Source organism: Lipophrys pholis (assembly GCF_963383615.2).
Source record: "Lipophrys pholis genome assembly, chromosome: 2".
NCBI classification, from domain to species: Eukaryota; Metazoa; Chordata; class Actinopteri; order Blenniiformes; family Blenniidae; genus Lipophrys; species Lipophrys pholis.
In genome coordinates, this window is record NC_137636.1 from 6,795,800 (window position 1) to 6,809,937 (window position 14,138).

The 14,138-nt window shown below is 41.2% G+C and overlaps 1 protein-coding gene across 2 annotated transcripts in view; it reads left to right on the forward strand.

Annotated features, from left to right (window-relative positions):
* The first annotated feature begins 8,567 nt into the window (after window positions 1-8,567).
* fbn1 (fibrillin 1) overlaps window positions 8,568-14,138 on the forward strand; it is a 71,278-nt gene continuing 65,707 nt past the window's right edge. For both annotated transcript variants that reach the window (XM_080458513.1, XM_080458514.1), the window contains exons 1-4: window positions 8,568-8,897; window positions 9,132-9,436; window positions 12,255-12,337; window positions 13,927-14,025. In XM_080458513.1, the coding sequence (XP_080314639.1) occupies window positions 9,246-9,436; window positions 12,255-12,337; window positions 13,927-14,025 (373 nt within the window). In that variant the 5' untranslated portion in view covers window positions 8,568-8,897; window positions 9,132-9,245. The remainder of the gene's footprint in view (window positions 8,898-9,131; window positions 9,437-12,254; window positions 12,338-13,926; window positions 14,026-14,138) is intronic.

Here is a 14,138-nt window from a genome sequence, read left to right on the forward strand (position 1 = left end):
TAATTACAAACTGTCTGGAGGGTTTTGCGCTGGCATATTTTTGCATCGGCTTCCATGAAAGGACTTTTGTGTTTAAAGGTAACTAATTAGTAGTGATCATACGAAACAAGCATAAACCTTTGTTCTCTCCCTCACATTCTCCTCAGCCGAGACAACAGCCGCTCAGGTGTGTTTCCTTGTCATTTTCTGTGTTACTGAAAGCAGGGCATGTCACACACATATATGAGTGTACGTATACAACTTATTGGATCGCTGTATCTTTATGCTTCATCTGACTTCACAGTGAACTGGAGATAAGATAAGTCCTCAAACTCAAACTCGAACAAGGTTTTTTAATCATTTGAAACAGGGTTAGTAAGAGACCTGAAGCAGTGCTGGGAGAACTATTTAGTGTCACCTTACGACAGCACCTCAGTAATTATCTTCCTTTTTTCCATTCTGATATTTCACATTTTAATTCCCTTTAATCTGTCTTCTATTAAATGTGTGAGTTGACCTTCTTCACAAGCTAGCAGACTCAAATGTATTTATTCATCTCTCTAAGATCAATTTTAAAAATGATTATGTTAGAGATCTAGCATGGACAGGCAGTTCAGAATTTTACTCCATTCATTGGAGGTGTTCAGATATATTGTCCCGTCTTCTCTGTCAGGAATGACGCCAAAGAGCATGAGAGTTGAGAAACATCCCAGCCGAGCACACCAGCTATTAAACTCTGCTCCCAGCACATTTGGAGATGACTCATACTGCCAACCTCGTGTTTCTCATCCTCTCCTCCTGCTACTCCTCCCTATAGATGTTGCTTGAAAGAGGCATCTGCACTGCTAAAGGGACCAATTACAACTTTTTATGGCTTAAAAAATTGTCTTTTACTCTTCTGGGGAAACTTTTTTTAGTTTTTTCAAAGGAAAGGAGTTCACGCAGTGCATAGGTACATAGTATGAAAAAAGATCCATTTGGAGAGGAGAGAGGATTCCTCTGAATTATTTTGTGGTTATGTTTGACTTTGTGCTGCAGCGGTGCATTGTATATGTGCAGGGTGTGTTAGTTAGGAGGACCATATGTGATAGTGGAAGGCCAAGCCCAAACAGTTGGTTGGATTCCATCATTATATTATTCTCATAACAGTAAAAAAAAAAAAAGATCTGAAGGCCAAACATTTGACTCACATGTAACCTCATTACACACATGTATAGAGATCGTGTGTGTGTGTGTGTGTGTGTGTGTGTGTGTGTGTGTGTGTGTGTGTGTGTGTGTGTGTGTGCGTGTGTGTGTGTGTGTGTGTGTGTGTGTGGTGTGAGGGAGTGAGAGAGGGGGGGAGGGGGGTTCTCATTTCTGCTGCAGCTCATTTTCTTGAAATATTTCACATGAATATTGGCAGCAGTTGTGCTCCAGAAGACAAAAGGAAATGAACCGTAGCTGCCGGAGCCAAAGACAACATACAGTGTGAGAAAGCCTCGCTACAGTTTCTGCTCATGGCAAAGAGATACAATCTCAATCTAAGCTATTAAAAACCTGCCTTTGGATGTATGAAACACATAAGGCAAAGGGATGACTGGGTGAAGAAGTATTTGCGATGCAGGAAAAACTGGCCGCAGCCATATTGAACCAAGCGACATACTGTATAAAACACGACTTACACATTTTTTTTTCTTGTGACAAGAAAGGACAAGGAATATTTCCCCCACACAATCAGGCTTCAATCTAAAAAATGTTTGGTTGACATCTGTTTCGGTCTCACTATTTCAGGCTTTTTAGTCGAGCCATTTCAGGAAGAAGGGATAAACATTCCCTAAAATGAAGCCCACGCTCAGTTTCGAAGCGTGTGGGGATTAACTGAGTAAAAGCTCGGGGTGAGACATGGAGGTGGGTGGGGTGTAGTCTTACTGTAAATGACAGCACCTCTGTGTCGAGCAGGAGCAAGGGGCAACCCCGCTGCTTCTGGCATTGGCTCGCTCTCTCCCACACTGCGTCTCGTTGATGGGAACGATGACTTTACGCTTCTCCAGAAACAGTCAACTGAGCGCTGACATTACGTCACCAGTGCTGTGTTTGAGTGTTCTTGCATCTGTGCAGTCATTTTGCGTCATCAAGACCGTAATTGAGGACATCTGAGATCAATTCTTTATGTTGCTAAAAGAAAGTTAAAGATAAAGATATAGTAAAAGATATTAGATGTGATTGATGGAATGACAGGATAGAATTCGGGGAAGCTAATCTGGACTCCAAATTTTATTGCAGATGCGTGTAATGAACAGCGAAAGCGGTATTTGTGCTCGTAAAAATTATGTTGCGGATGTCTGATTGCCATTAAATGTTAGAACACTTGGTCAGGACAACACTGGAACAATATCTTGCAACAAGAAAGCACAAAGCTCCTTTAATGTCAAACTATTTTCCCGAGGACAGCACATGGGTGAAAATAATTTAATAACTCCCTCAAGTGACAGAAGAAAAAAAGCAGCAACCAACCAAACCCTGCTGATGCCCAACATCAAGCCAGAAATCAGTCTGTGGTTCCCTTCAGCACATCCCAAAAGCGCTCATCGTCAGCCTCCACCCAGGTCGCGCTTATGTTGCCGAGGTTGATCTCAGTTATGCTCTGAGTGCAAGTGGAGGCTCCAAGACAAGCGGGGAGAGGCCGTCTTACTGTCAAAACAACAACTCCAATCAACGGCGGCCACTTCTGCCCTCTGCTTCTCCCTCCAACTCTTTCATTCTTTCAAAAGGACCTTTTGACCTCCGGACCTCTGTCTCACTTCACACACATAACATTTACAGTAACCATTCCTCTATCGTCTCAAACCAGGGCGAACAATCAGATAAGTTTTAGGTCTCGTTTACATTCACATTCACCAAACAGGACTTTTGGAGCACAGGAATGTGGGCTCAGATCATAATTCAGTGACAGGATGATGATAATGTGAGAGAGTGCAATATATTGGATGGACATTTTATCAAGAAGTCTGGCTGAAAGCAGAGAGAAGAAATGTTAAGTACTTAGAGATAGGGTGGGGGAGATCTGACAGTAAGCGTCATTAATAATTGCTCCGAGGAGAGGTAACACGAGCTCGGTGAAATAAAACTAATATGTGCATTCAGTAAAGAGTTCAGGGTTGGCTTTGTGATTGGTGACCAACAGGGATCAAGGAAACAGTTTTAAAACAAATAAAACAAGTTGAATAGTTGATATGAATCTTCTTTCTTTATTCGATGAAGAAATAAAAGTGGATAATTACATTGCACTAATCCTTCACTCAGCTGTATATGTGTTACAGTAGTGGGAGCAGGAATGTGAAATGCAGTAATGTGAAAGCAGTGTGATACTTTAGATAACGGAAGAAATATACTCATTTAAAGTAAATATTCCTTAAAGTAGCAAAAAATATATTTCTATCTATAACCCTGCTGAAAAAGTGTCATGTTATCTGACATATTGGAAACATTGTTTTAAAAAGTCTCCACAGGAACTCATGTGTAAAAACTAAAAAATTGTTGGTATGTAAATTAAAAAAATATTCTGTCATCTCAAATTGGGAAAGAATCTATTATGAATTCATCAGTAATGCAACTTATTAAAACTGTATTAAAAGAACTGAGAAATGATACATACAACAAAGAGAAGTTGAATAGCTGACATTGTGATTTGATATAAACCTGATTAAATCCATGCAAGAAAATAAAGAGAGAGTCAAACGGGATCAGTGAGCACATTTAGAGCTTATCGGTGTGACCCTGTGCCATCAACATGGAATAATCAAAAACAGCCACACTCAGAAGTGCAGTCTTGGGGACAAAACTACAATTAAGCGCACAGCTTTTCTTTCTAGAAGCACTAAGCTGCAGAGGTCATTGGGTTTATGTGTCCCAGTACAGTTACTGTAGGCGAGGTGGCCTTTCTGTGTGGAGATTGCATGTTCCCCCGAGTTTTCCCCAGGTACTAGTGAGTGAGTGAGTGAGGGAGAGAGAGAGAGAGAGAGAGAGAGAGAGAGAGAGACTGTCTCTGTTTGCCCTGTGTACCTTGACATCACACAAAGTCAGCTGGGATCAATCAAAATGGATTAACTTCTATATGAGGTCAACATATGGATTTCTGTCCCAATATAATCATTTTAATTTCTACCTACAACTGATAGTTTTGAAATGATACACCCTTCTAGTAAAATAAAAATGGAAAATATGTGAAACAAAGTAATATGGGAAAATCCCCTTCACTCCTCCTCTTCAGCGTTAACTCCTTCACGTTGGCCTGAACTTGGTACCTATAGGCGATTTCATTTTTGTGCAATGACTAAGAAGATAAGTTGCGGCTTCAGCCACGAAGCAATAAAAACAAGGTGTAAGCCTAAGACAGGTCAAGGGTAGCATGGACATAAATAAAGTGAAAGCAGAGGTGCTTCGTGAGGACAGTGTTTAGTGAACGTGAACTATGTGGAGGCTATTGGAAGGAAACCTGCAGAATTGCACAGCGGCTGCACTCTGGGTGCTTCCTGACATTTCCTGGCAGATTGAGGATTCTTGGCAGTCTGCTCAGGAGTAAACGTGGTCTTGTCAACTGTAATGGGGAGGCCTTCCAAAGGGCAGGACTTTCCAAAGAGAGAGAGAGAGAGAGAGAGAGAGAGAGAGAGAGAGAGAGAGAGAGAGAGAGAGACAGGAGATCAGCATTGTTGAGACTACATTTGGGGTAGTGGGCAAACTTCCAGTTGTGGATGTCAGCAGGCTTAATGGAGATGCGTGTCTGAACCTGAGTGTCGCAGGATGGATAAGAAAAGCAGGGAAGCTGAGTTGATGTGCACACGCTGATGAGCCACAATAACGTCCCAAATGAGAGGTTTCTCAGTTTGGAGGCACCTGTCATACATATTAGGGAGTATTAGAAAGTTAACTGACAGTACTTTGAGAGGATGTGTTGGACGCAGGAAGATGTTTAGGTGAAAAGAGCTGAATAAAGTGACGTGTGTTCTCAGGATGTATTCGTATGAGGTGGTTGGTTTCTAACAAAAAGTGAACTACTTACACCTGCTCCCTGAAATCATGTACAGTGGACACAATCAAAACTTGACCATGGAGCAGCCTCGCCTAATGAATCACGTTTCACTGTCTCTCTGTCATATTTGCGTCGTACACCTAGTTGTGTGCGTCTGCATCACATTCCAAGAGGAAGACAAGTGAAAACTAATCAATCTAAAGGTTTGTTCATCTCTGAATGGGCTGCGCGTTCCAAGGAAATGAGCTTGAGAAGGAGAGTTTGGCTTAAGTTAAAAGGTAAATTGGCAAGCCAACAAAGGGCGAGGCAAAGCTTTAAGAACTGGTCCATTGGGAGGCTTTATATTAACAAGTTGAAGATGACAAATTTCAAGCTGTCTCCTCGGCCTCCAAAGTTACAAATTCTTTCACGCACCTGTGAGATGTGCTGATAAAAGCTGCCGTCTTAATTGGAACAATTCCACAAGCTGTCCGCCCAGTAAACAACTTCAGATGTCTTGTCAAATCAAAGTCTCAAATTGACAAGGATCTTTTTATAATAGTTATTTTGCATGTCTGGTCTAGACCACTCTCTATAGGAAAATGGGAGCTTGCTGTATAATTGATGGGAACGTTTATTTTTTAAAGAACACTGTGAATACAGATGCTGACAAAAGTTGAGAAGTCAAGAAGCTCATTGAAATGTATGGTTTAATGTACATCTCTATTTCAAATACATCTAACCAAATCGATAACTTTCACAAATGTAACTACATGTGAAAGGCGTTTGTTGGAGCAGCTGGCATTCACCAGTTTTCTTTCTTACAAAAGAGAAGGGGAAAAGAGTTCAGTGCTGCATGTTGCACAATGATGAGAGTCTGCACAAATGGAAAATCCACTGTTTTGTCTGAAAACTTGTGCTTGAAAAACTTCTACGGTGATCATATCTCACTGCACTTTTGTTTAGGTCAAACCTATTAAATCCAACATTTCTGCATGAACACATAATCCTAAGAATAAGAACAGGTGTGTGCTGTGTTTGGACACGTTTAGGATCAAGAGAATGTGAATAGAGGAGAGAATAGAGAGAAGCTGATAGTAAAAAAAAAAAAAAAAAAAACGAGCTCAGAGAAATACTCTGTGTCACGAGGTCTTCCTCAGTTTTAGAGTGATAGCAAACCCGAGAGAGGAGCCAGGCAGAGTCTCTATTTGCAGGGTGTGGCTGCAGACATGAAGCAGTGTGTGTGTGTGAAAACTACTGCTGCACTGGACAGAAATTCCTCAAATCATACAGTGTGCACAGTGTAAATATTTGCTCGACATACAGCATAAAGAGGAATTAAACAGATTCATATGCTCTATCTTCTGTGGGAGGGAAAATATACCGTTTATAAATATCATTTTATGAATCCATGGCAAGGCAAGTTTATTTATAAAGCACTATTTAGGCAGGAGCTTGGAAAGACATTAGAATAACTAATGTTATAGATTATCACACTTCATTAAAGTTTTGTATATTGTTTATCATCACTTGCCAAAACATTTCAACCAAAGTTACCTGCCTTTAATTTTTATTGTCATTACTAATTGTAATCTATGGTATTTAAAAAAAAAATCTTTATAGGTATTGGTAATAATGTGATACACAGAGGCTCTTTTAAAGCGGTTTCACACACACACACACACACACACACACACACACACACACACACACACACACACACACACACACACACACACACACACACACACTGGTTGGTGGGTTTGAATTTAATTGAGTGTTTGTTGTTTTGTTTTTTCTCCATGTCTACTGTTTGGAAAACTTCAGGATTTTTTCAAAGCACCAGAACATCACAGGGGTGGGAGTAATTGTTTACACATTCACACGTTACTCTAATTAAGTACAACTCAATTAGAGAAATTCTTCTTTCGTGAGCGTTTCTATTTCTACTCCAAAATCCAATTCACACCATGTTATCTACTTTATTTTGGAAATATCAAGTTGCTAGTCAGAATAGGGTTTAATTTAAATATTTGAATCTTGGGAGCAAAATCTTTCAAGCCAATAACTTTAAACTTTTGAAAAGTCACAATTTAACGATAGAATATTTATACAGGTAATTTCACTCAAATGCCTGCTACAGATAATACAATTCATTGCACTTAAAAGGTTTATGAGAAAGGTACTTTCTACTTTTAGCTGATTAATCTTTTTGAAACCATTGAAAGCAATGCAATATTGGTTGTACTTGAGTACTTTTAGTCAGTATTACTTCTGTTTATCTGCTTGCATTGATAAATTAAAATGTCACAGTATTGTAGGGGTGTGAAACTCCTTATTTCAGACGCCACAACTGATCTTGAGTGGGCAGTACCAGTAAAATGCTAATGTAAAAAAAAAAAGAACCACATCCACAAATATTTTCTATTTGTTCTTATGAGAAGAAGTACAAAAATACAACATTTTGATTGAATATCTGTGTGTAAAGTGAAATTTCAACATGATCAGATATCTAATGACACCTGCTGCAAAATGAAGTGAAAAGTCCAAAAATCATAGTCTTGATTTACTAAGATCCTTTATAATAATTGCAGGTTTGCGGATCTAGACTGTGCTTAAAGTTTGCACTTGTGGTTTGTTGATTATCAGCAAAGAATCATATCATGAATCATTTCACCTGTAAAGAATATCCAAGTGAGGAGTTTTGAGTGTTTTAATCCTGAGAACGATCTGCTGGAAATAGTGAAGATTTAATGTTTGTTTGGTTGAGTTCCGCATAGAGTGATTAAATGCAGTGCTGTGCCCCCCAAAACACAAAATAAAATGTGATACCGTGGACATACACGTGTAGATCCAGGAAGTAATCGAGTATATCAAAGAAAAAAAGAAAATAAATAGACAATGCGATAGAGAAGGAAAGGAGACCATTAGACGCTTTATGAAAGTATTGCGATGAGTCAGACCAGCGCTCAGCTACATTAACAGGATCTCGTTTTATGCAAATGAGCTCCGGGCAGCTTCGGGCGATGCAACTCAATGCAGCTTCAATCGCGCAGCACCACACCCAGCATGCACGGCGGTTCGTTTCACATAGACAATGAATGGGATGCGAGAAATTGACAGATCCTGTGGACACATACCTTCAGTCTGCGCTGCAGATGGATTAATTGCGTTACAATTGTTAATCACGTCATGATGATGGATTAATCTGCATTAATCTATATTAACAGCAATACCCTTTTTTTTTTACTTTTCCACTCAAGTCCTCTGGGGGCCCGTTCTTGGCCCTCGAGCCTTATGTTTGACACCTCTGCTGTATGAATGATACCACCTCCCACCACAAATCACCACACAGTGAACAGGTGGATTGCTATTAAAGGTGCAAAGGATCATGAGAGTCTTCTTCCTGGCCTACATCTTTTTCTTTTTTTGGTTTTTTCCAGGCTGATGTTATTGTAACAGTGAAATCTCCAAAGCAGAAAGTCCTGACTCCAGTTGCATTTTTGAACTCCAGCTTTTGTATCGCGAGAGCAGAGAGAGAGAGAGAGAGAGAGAGAGAGAGAGAGAGAGAGAGAGAGAGAGAGAGAGAGAGAGAGAGAGAGAGAGAGAGAAAGTTTTGGAGAAAGTTGAGCTGAGCAGGGATGAGGGACGAGCTGTGCAGAGAAGGAGAGACTCTGAGTTTTGCGCCTCTCTCATCCTGAGGAATGCGTCAGCGTCTCTGAACGATCCGCGCAAACTCCTTCGCGCGCTGTTGGATGCGCAAGAGCAGACTCCAAAAAGTTACGATGCGCATCTATTTATAGCAGCTCTGCGAAAGGTTTCAGTGACTTTTCTTCTTCTGTCCCCAACGATTTATTCAGCAGTACCTGTAAGTAAAAGTGAAGCAGTCCTCTGTTCGGTCTCAGGCGACTCTCCTCTATCTGGAGACAAGGTAAAGAAGTGACGCATGCGATGCACTTTCGTTTGCATGTTTTCATTTTTACACTCTTTGGCTAAAATAAGTTCTGACTCATTATTGGAAGAAAGCCAAATAAATGCAGGAGTTACTTTTGTGCGCATTTTTTTATCATTATTTTTTTTTTATTTCCAGTTGCTTCTCCTGCTTAAATAAGTCCTGGTTTTGTTTTGTTTTTGTTTTTTGTTTTTGTTTTTGTTTGTTTTGCAGCTTGGCTCCAGACTGCAGAGGTCGACCCAGCTCGGAAAGTAAATAGGAAGATTTTTTATTGGTATTATTTTTTAATTATTATTCTACCGATCACTGGAGGTGCACGGAGTGGATATGCCGGACTGTAAACGTGGAGGACGGCTGCTGCAATTGTCCGTGGCTCTGGTGGCCCTGCTGGCGCTCTGCGACGTCCTGCTGGACGCCGCAGAGCTGCTGGAGACCGGGGACACCGAGGTGGTCACCAAGCAGACCGACACTAGAGCCAGCAGGGCCAAGAGGAGGGGAGGCTCGGACGTCCTCAGAGGGTAATGTGACATTTATACCTTTTTCTGTTTTTTGAAACTTAGACTATTCTGCTGAAAGAGGCATAGATCAGGGTATAATCCACGCTGCTCAAAGCTGGTGGAGCACCAACTATATCACCACCTGCAGAAACCTAATCAAACCATCATCGGTACAATTTAGACCACCATCTGACCAACAGAGACTTTCATAAAACCAACAGATGAACAACAAAAGAGCACAAGTCAGTATCTGACCAGCTTCGGATCAACATAGACCAGCCTCGACTAGCAATCCGAAAGACACCGGAAGCTGCATATGGAGGCAGCAAACCAACCCACACTAACATCAGAACATCAGAACATCATAAAACATCGTCAGACTGGGATAAAGTAGAATAAACCAATGGCAGAACCAGCATAGACCACTATATAACAGCATAGACCAGCAACAGATGGGTATAGAGCAACATTAGACCAGCATCAAACCAGCTTACATCAACTTGAGACCCACATAAATATGCAGCCATCATCATCAGACTGGCTTAAAATAGATTAGACCAATGTCAAAACCAGCATGTACCAGCAACAAATGGGCATAGACCAGGACACAGACCAGAATCAAACCACTTTACACCAGTATGAAATATCAGAATCACATAGAGCAGCATCAGACAGCTTTAACCAGGATCACTCATCAAAAAAGCATAGACAAGACCTGCATATATCAAAATCACACCAGTAAAAAAAACATACCAAATACACAGACCAGCAGGGACTGAGATTAATCCAACATCAAACTAGCATAGACGATCTTAAACCAGCATCAGAACAACATGAACCAACATAAACCAGCACTCGACCAGCATCAGAGCAGAATAAATTAGCAAAAGAACAGCAGCAAAACAAGCATAACCAAGCATAAGGTAACATACACCCCTCTAGACGAGAATGAGAAACCAGTAGAGACCAGCATCACACCATTATTGACCTGCAGAGATGAGCATAGACTTCCAACAGAACAGCATAGATCTGCCCTGAGCAGAGCAATAAAATTATGCAGTTTTTCTTGGTTTTGGACACACTCACACTCCTCCACACTCAATTTAGTATAAATGAGCAGCTTCTCAGTTGGTTTTATTCACGGTTTGGAGCAGGTGTCTCTTTTTCTCACTTAGAGCTCATGCACACTGAATGTCAGAAAACCTTCTTTTTCTGGAAATGTGTGTTATTTTGTGATTCTAATAAGGCAGACTGATAGACAGGAGTGACACTGTCTCTGATGGGAAGGTTTGAGCAGAGTTTAGTAATTAAGCACTGGCAAGAATATCACATTCCTGCTGACTGCAATAATAAATTACATCCAAACAAAGGAGGCCATTGGTCGTGTGTGGCTGTGGCAGAGGGAGAGAAAGAAAGAGAGAGAGAGAGAGAAAGAGAGAGAGAGAGAGAGGGAGAGACTAACAGCCTTAACCTATTGCTAGCCAAAAACACCACACCCCAGTTGTGGATAAATCACATCTGCAGCTGTACACAGTGGGCCACTGCTGGAGAGGTTCTGTGTGTGCATGTGAGAGTGTCGAGAGCAAAGGAGAGAGCGAGAAAGAGAGAGAGAGACAGAGAGAGAGGGAGAGGGGGGGAAAAAGACAGACAGAAGGGAGGCCATAAAGAAAAGAAAGGACGTCTGTGTCCAGTGATGACAGCAAACAGCTGATGAAGGTCACACAGTAGACAGCTCAATGAGCATTCTCCACAGGCATTTTTATTTGACATGCTTCACGTTAATCTATCAGAACATCTGGGTTCAGAGGCAGGAAGTGCATACAGGCAGCACACTGTGTCAGGCTGACTTACCACTGCTTCAAACATCCAAGTGACTTCATTATTCCCTTCACGGATCTGTTTTAAGTTACAATGTACATTAGTTATGCTGACCTCAGGGGGCATGTATGCCCTGTAGGTGATTACAAGGTCACGTATGTAGACTCGTCTCAGACCTGTAGGTGGCAGGATGGCCCAGGTGCTCATGCTCCCGCTACTTTATAGAATTTTTTATTATTTTTTTCACAGGTGCATTCCTAAAAATTCTTCTGGGAAGTGTATGCCAGACCGAGCTCGTCAGTGGCGAGATCTCTGCAAGTAGCACATTATAGCACGGTCCAGTGGTTTCCAATCTGGTTCCACACCGGGTCACAAGATGACTTTAATGGTTCATTAGATACTTGCACTCCGAAGAAATAATGCCATATAATTTGTCTCTACATGATTATCTTGGGAAATACCACAGTTTTTACTGTTTGGAGACTTTGACAGAGGAAATACTCACTGCAGTTAGGAAGTCATGACTCTTATGATTAGAGGTCATGAGAAGGGTTTGCTTTTTTTAAGTGGTGAGGAGCCATAAAGTTTGGCAACCTCCGGCCAAGTGCATGACAAATTGTTGCTGCTATGTTGTTGCACAACATATTTGTCTTTCAAACTAGTGGACATTGATGGATGTGAAAGCACTTTTTTTTTTTAATTTTTTTATGTTTTTTGTGAGAATCTGTGCGTTTCACAATAAATATGACCAGATTTGGACTGACAAGTTATGAGTTTGAACCTCTGAGCCCTGCTGCCAATGTTGGTTCTGCTGGAGTGTCCATGAGCAATGTGCCATTACTCTGATGAAATGTTGTGCAGTTGGACCACAGTTGAGAGTTGAACAACAGATGGTGCTATTAGCCATAACGACTGTAAAGCAATTTAATTCAAATCATTGATGTGTGTGTGTGTGAATAAAATGGACTAGATTTGAGGTTTAGTGTAACTGTGTAACATGGAAAATTACATCTATTCACAGACCAAATGTTTGTGGCTCAAGAAACAACGCCTACTGCTGCCCCGGCTGGAAGACTCTGACTGGAGGAAATCAGTGCATTGTTCGTGAGTATCAACTCCATTACTCTCCTGTCACTGTCCTATCAGAACAGGCAGAAGTTTTAATCCATCACCCTGATTTTTTTTAAGCTCTTCAGGCTATTGTTGATTTACATTTTCATCATTCTTACATTTAATAAGAGGTAGTGGTGGCTAAGAAATTAAGAAAGCACGCGTGTCACAAGAGGTTTGCTGATTTAAAACCTCCTGCTGAAGGGCCTCATGACATGGCTAACAACATGTTAACATGAAAAACACTTTAACACACCAGATGGTATTTTTTTCCAGTTTGTGTCAGGACCAAGAACAATTGTTGAGACAAGGTTTGCGGTAAGCAGATGGTTTGAATGTCTTTAAAAAGACAGCAGGCATTTAGTCACCTTAGTTTCAGCTACTTGACCGTCTCAGTAATTATTAGATAATGTTTTGTGCTGAAGGATGTGTGCTGTGATTGGCTAGAGCCTCCGTGGCCATGACCACAGAGTTCTACACACTGATTGAGGGTGATTTGAGTCACTAATTAGCCTCAAATGTATATTTTTGGACTCTGGAAGAGTCACAGTACATGGAGAATACCCACACATATACAGAGAGAACATGCAAACAGTATGGTCCCCAACTTGATATGAACATGGGATACTGGACTTAAGTCCATTAGCATAAGAAAGATTGAGTGCTACACAAAGAGTTAAATACCTGAGCTCCCCACTATTTAGTTAGACTAGCCAGCCTAGTCAAGTAAACAGCATAAACTGATGAAGCCACTTAGATAAGGGCTGAAGACAGAAGACCAAGTTCAGTTGACCTGGTTCAGTTGCATTGAGATACCTCCTACCTGGACAAATGATAATATGCGTGGACATAACCTGTGATATTAAAACCATGTGACCCTCTGAAAAAGGGTCATTAACTCAAATATATAGTTTTGTCCCGTTAGTTTTCTAAATCTTTGTATTTATTCAACCTCTCTCTTACTTACTCCCTCGGTAGAAAGGAAAGTCTGAGGAGCTGTAGACTTGTGTGGTTGCAGTCTGGCTGGCGAGCTGGTTGGACGCTTGTTTCAGCTTTAATGACATTGTTTAGCAGTGGGGTTCATGGAGTAGGGGTCAATGGCTGGACTCTACCTGATGTGAGCTGGGAGCAGTGGACCATGCCAACAACAGTCAGTGGGAAACAGAACAACTGAGCTAAAGCTGACAGCGCCAAGCAGAAACACACACTTGGTACACGTTCATGGCAAGTCAATTCTCAAAGGGGAAAAAAAACTCAGCAATGTTGAGAAGACGACTTCTATAACTTCACGATGATAAAAAGAATGATTTGGGCGGGTTGTTACTGCAGTCTGAGTATTTTTTAATACTGTTGATAAGAATCCACTATGAGGTTCAAATCAAGGCAGAATTTACATCAAATTAGGTTTTAACTTATGTTTTAACCAAAATCTGCCGAAGACAGGCAGACAGATGAACAACACACACACACGCACACAAAAGTCCTAGCGCAGCGTCATGAGCCCTCCTTCATTATATTCTCCTGCACCTGATAGAAGACATATTTTATTTTTGTTTGATCGAGTGTCATGTTCCCCTTTCCAGCGATCTGCCGGAGTTCCTGTGGAGACGGTTTCTGCTCCAGACCCAACATGTGCACCTGCCCCACCGGCCAGATCGCCCCATCATGTGGATCCAAGTCAGGTCGTTAAGCACGTCCTCTTTCTCAACCCCTGTCTTTGCACAACTCTTTTGAATTGTAATCTTTATATATAGAGAGAGTGGAAAAACCGGGGCGGGCTATCTGCTCCGCAGCC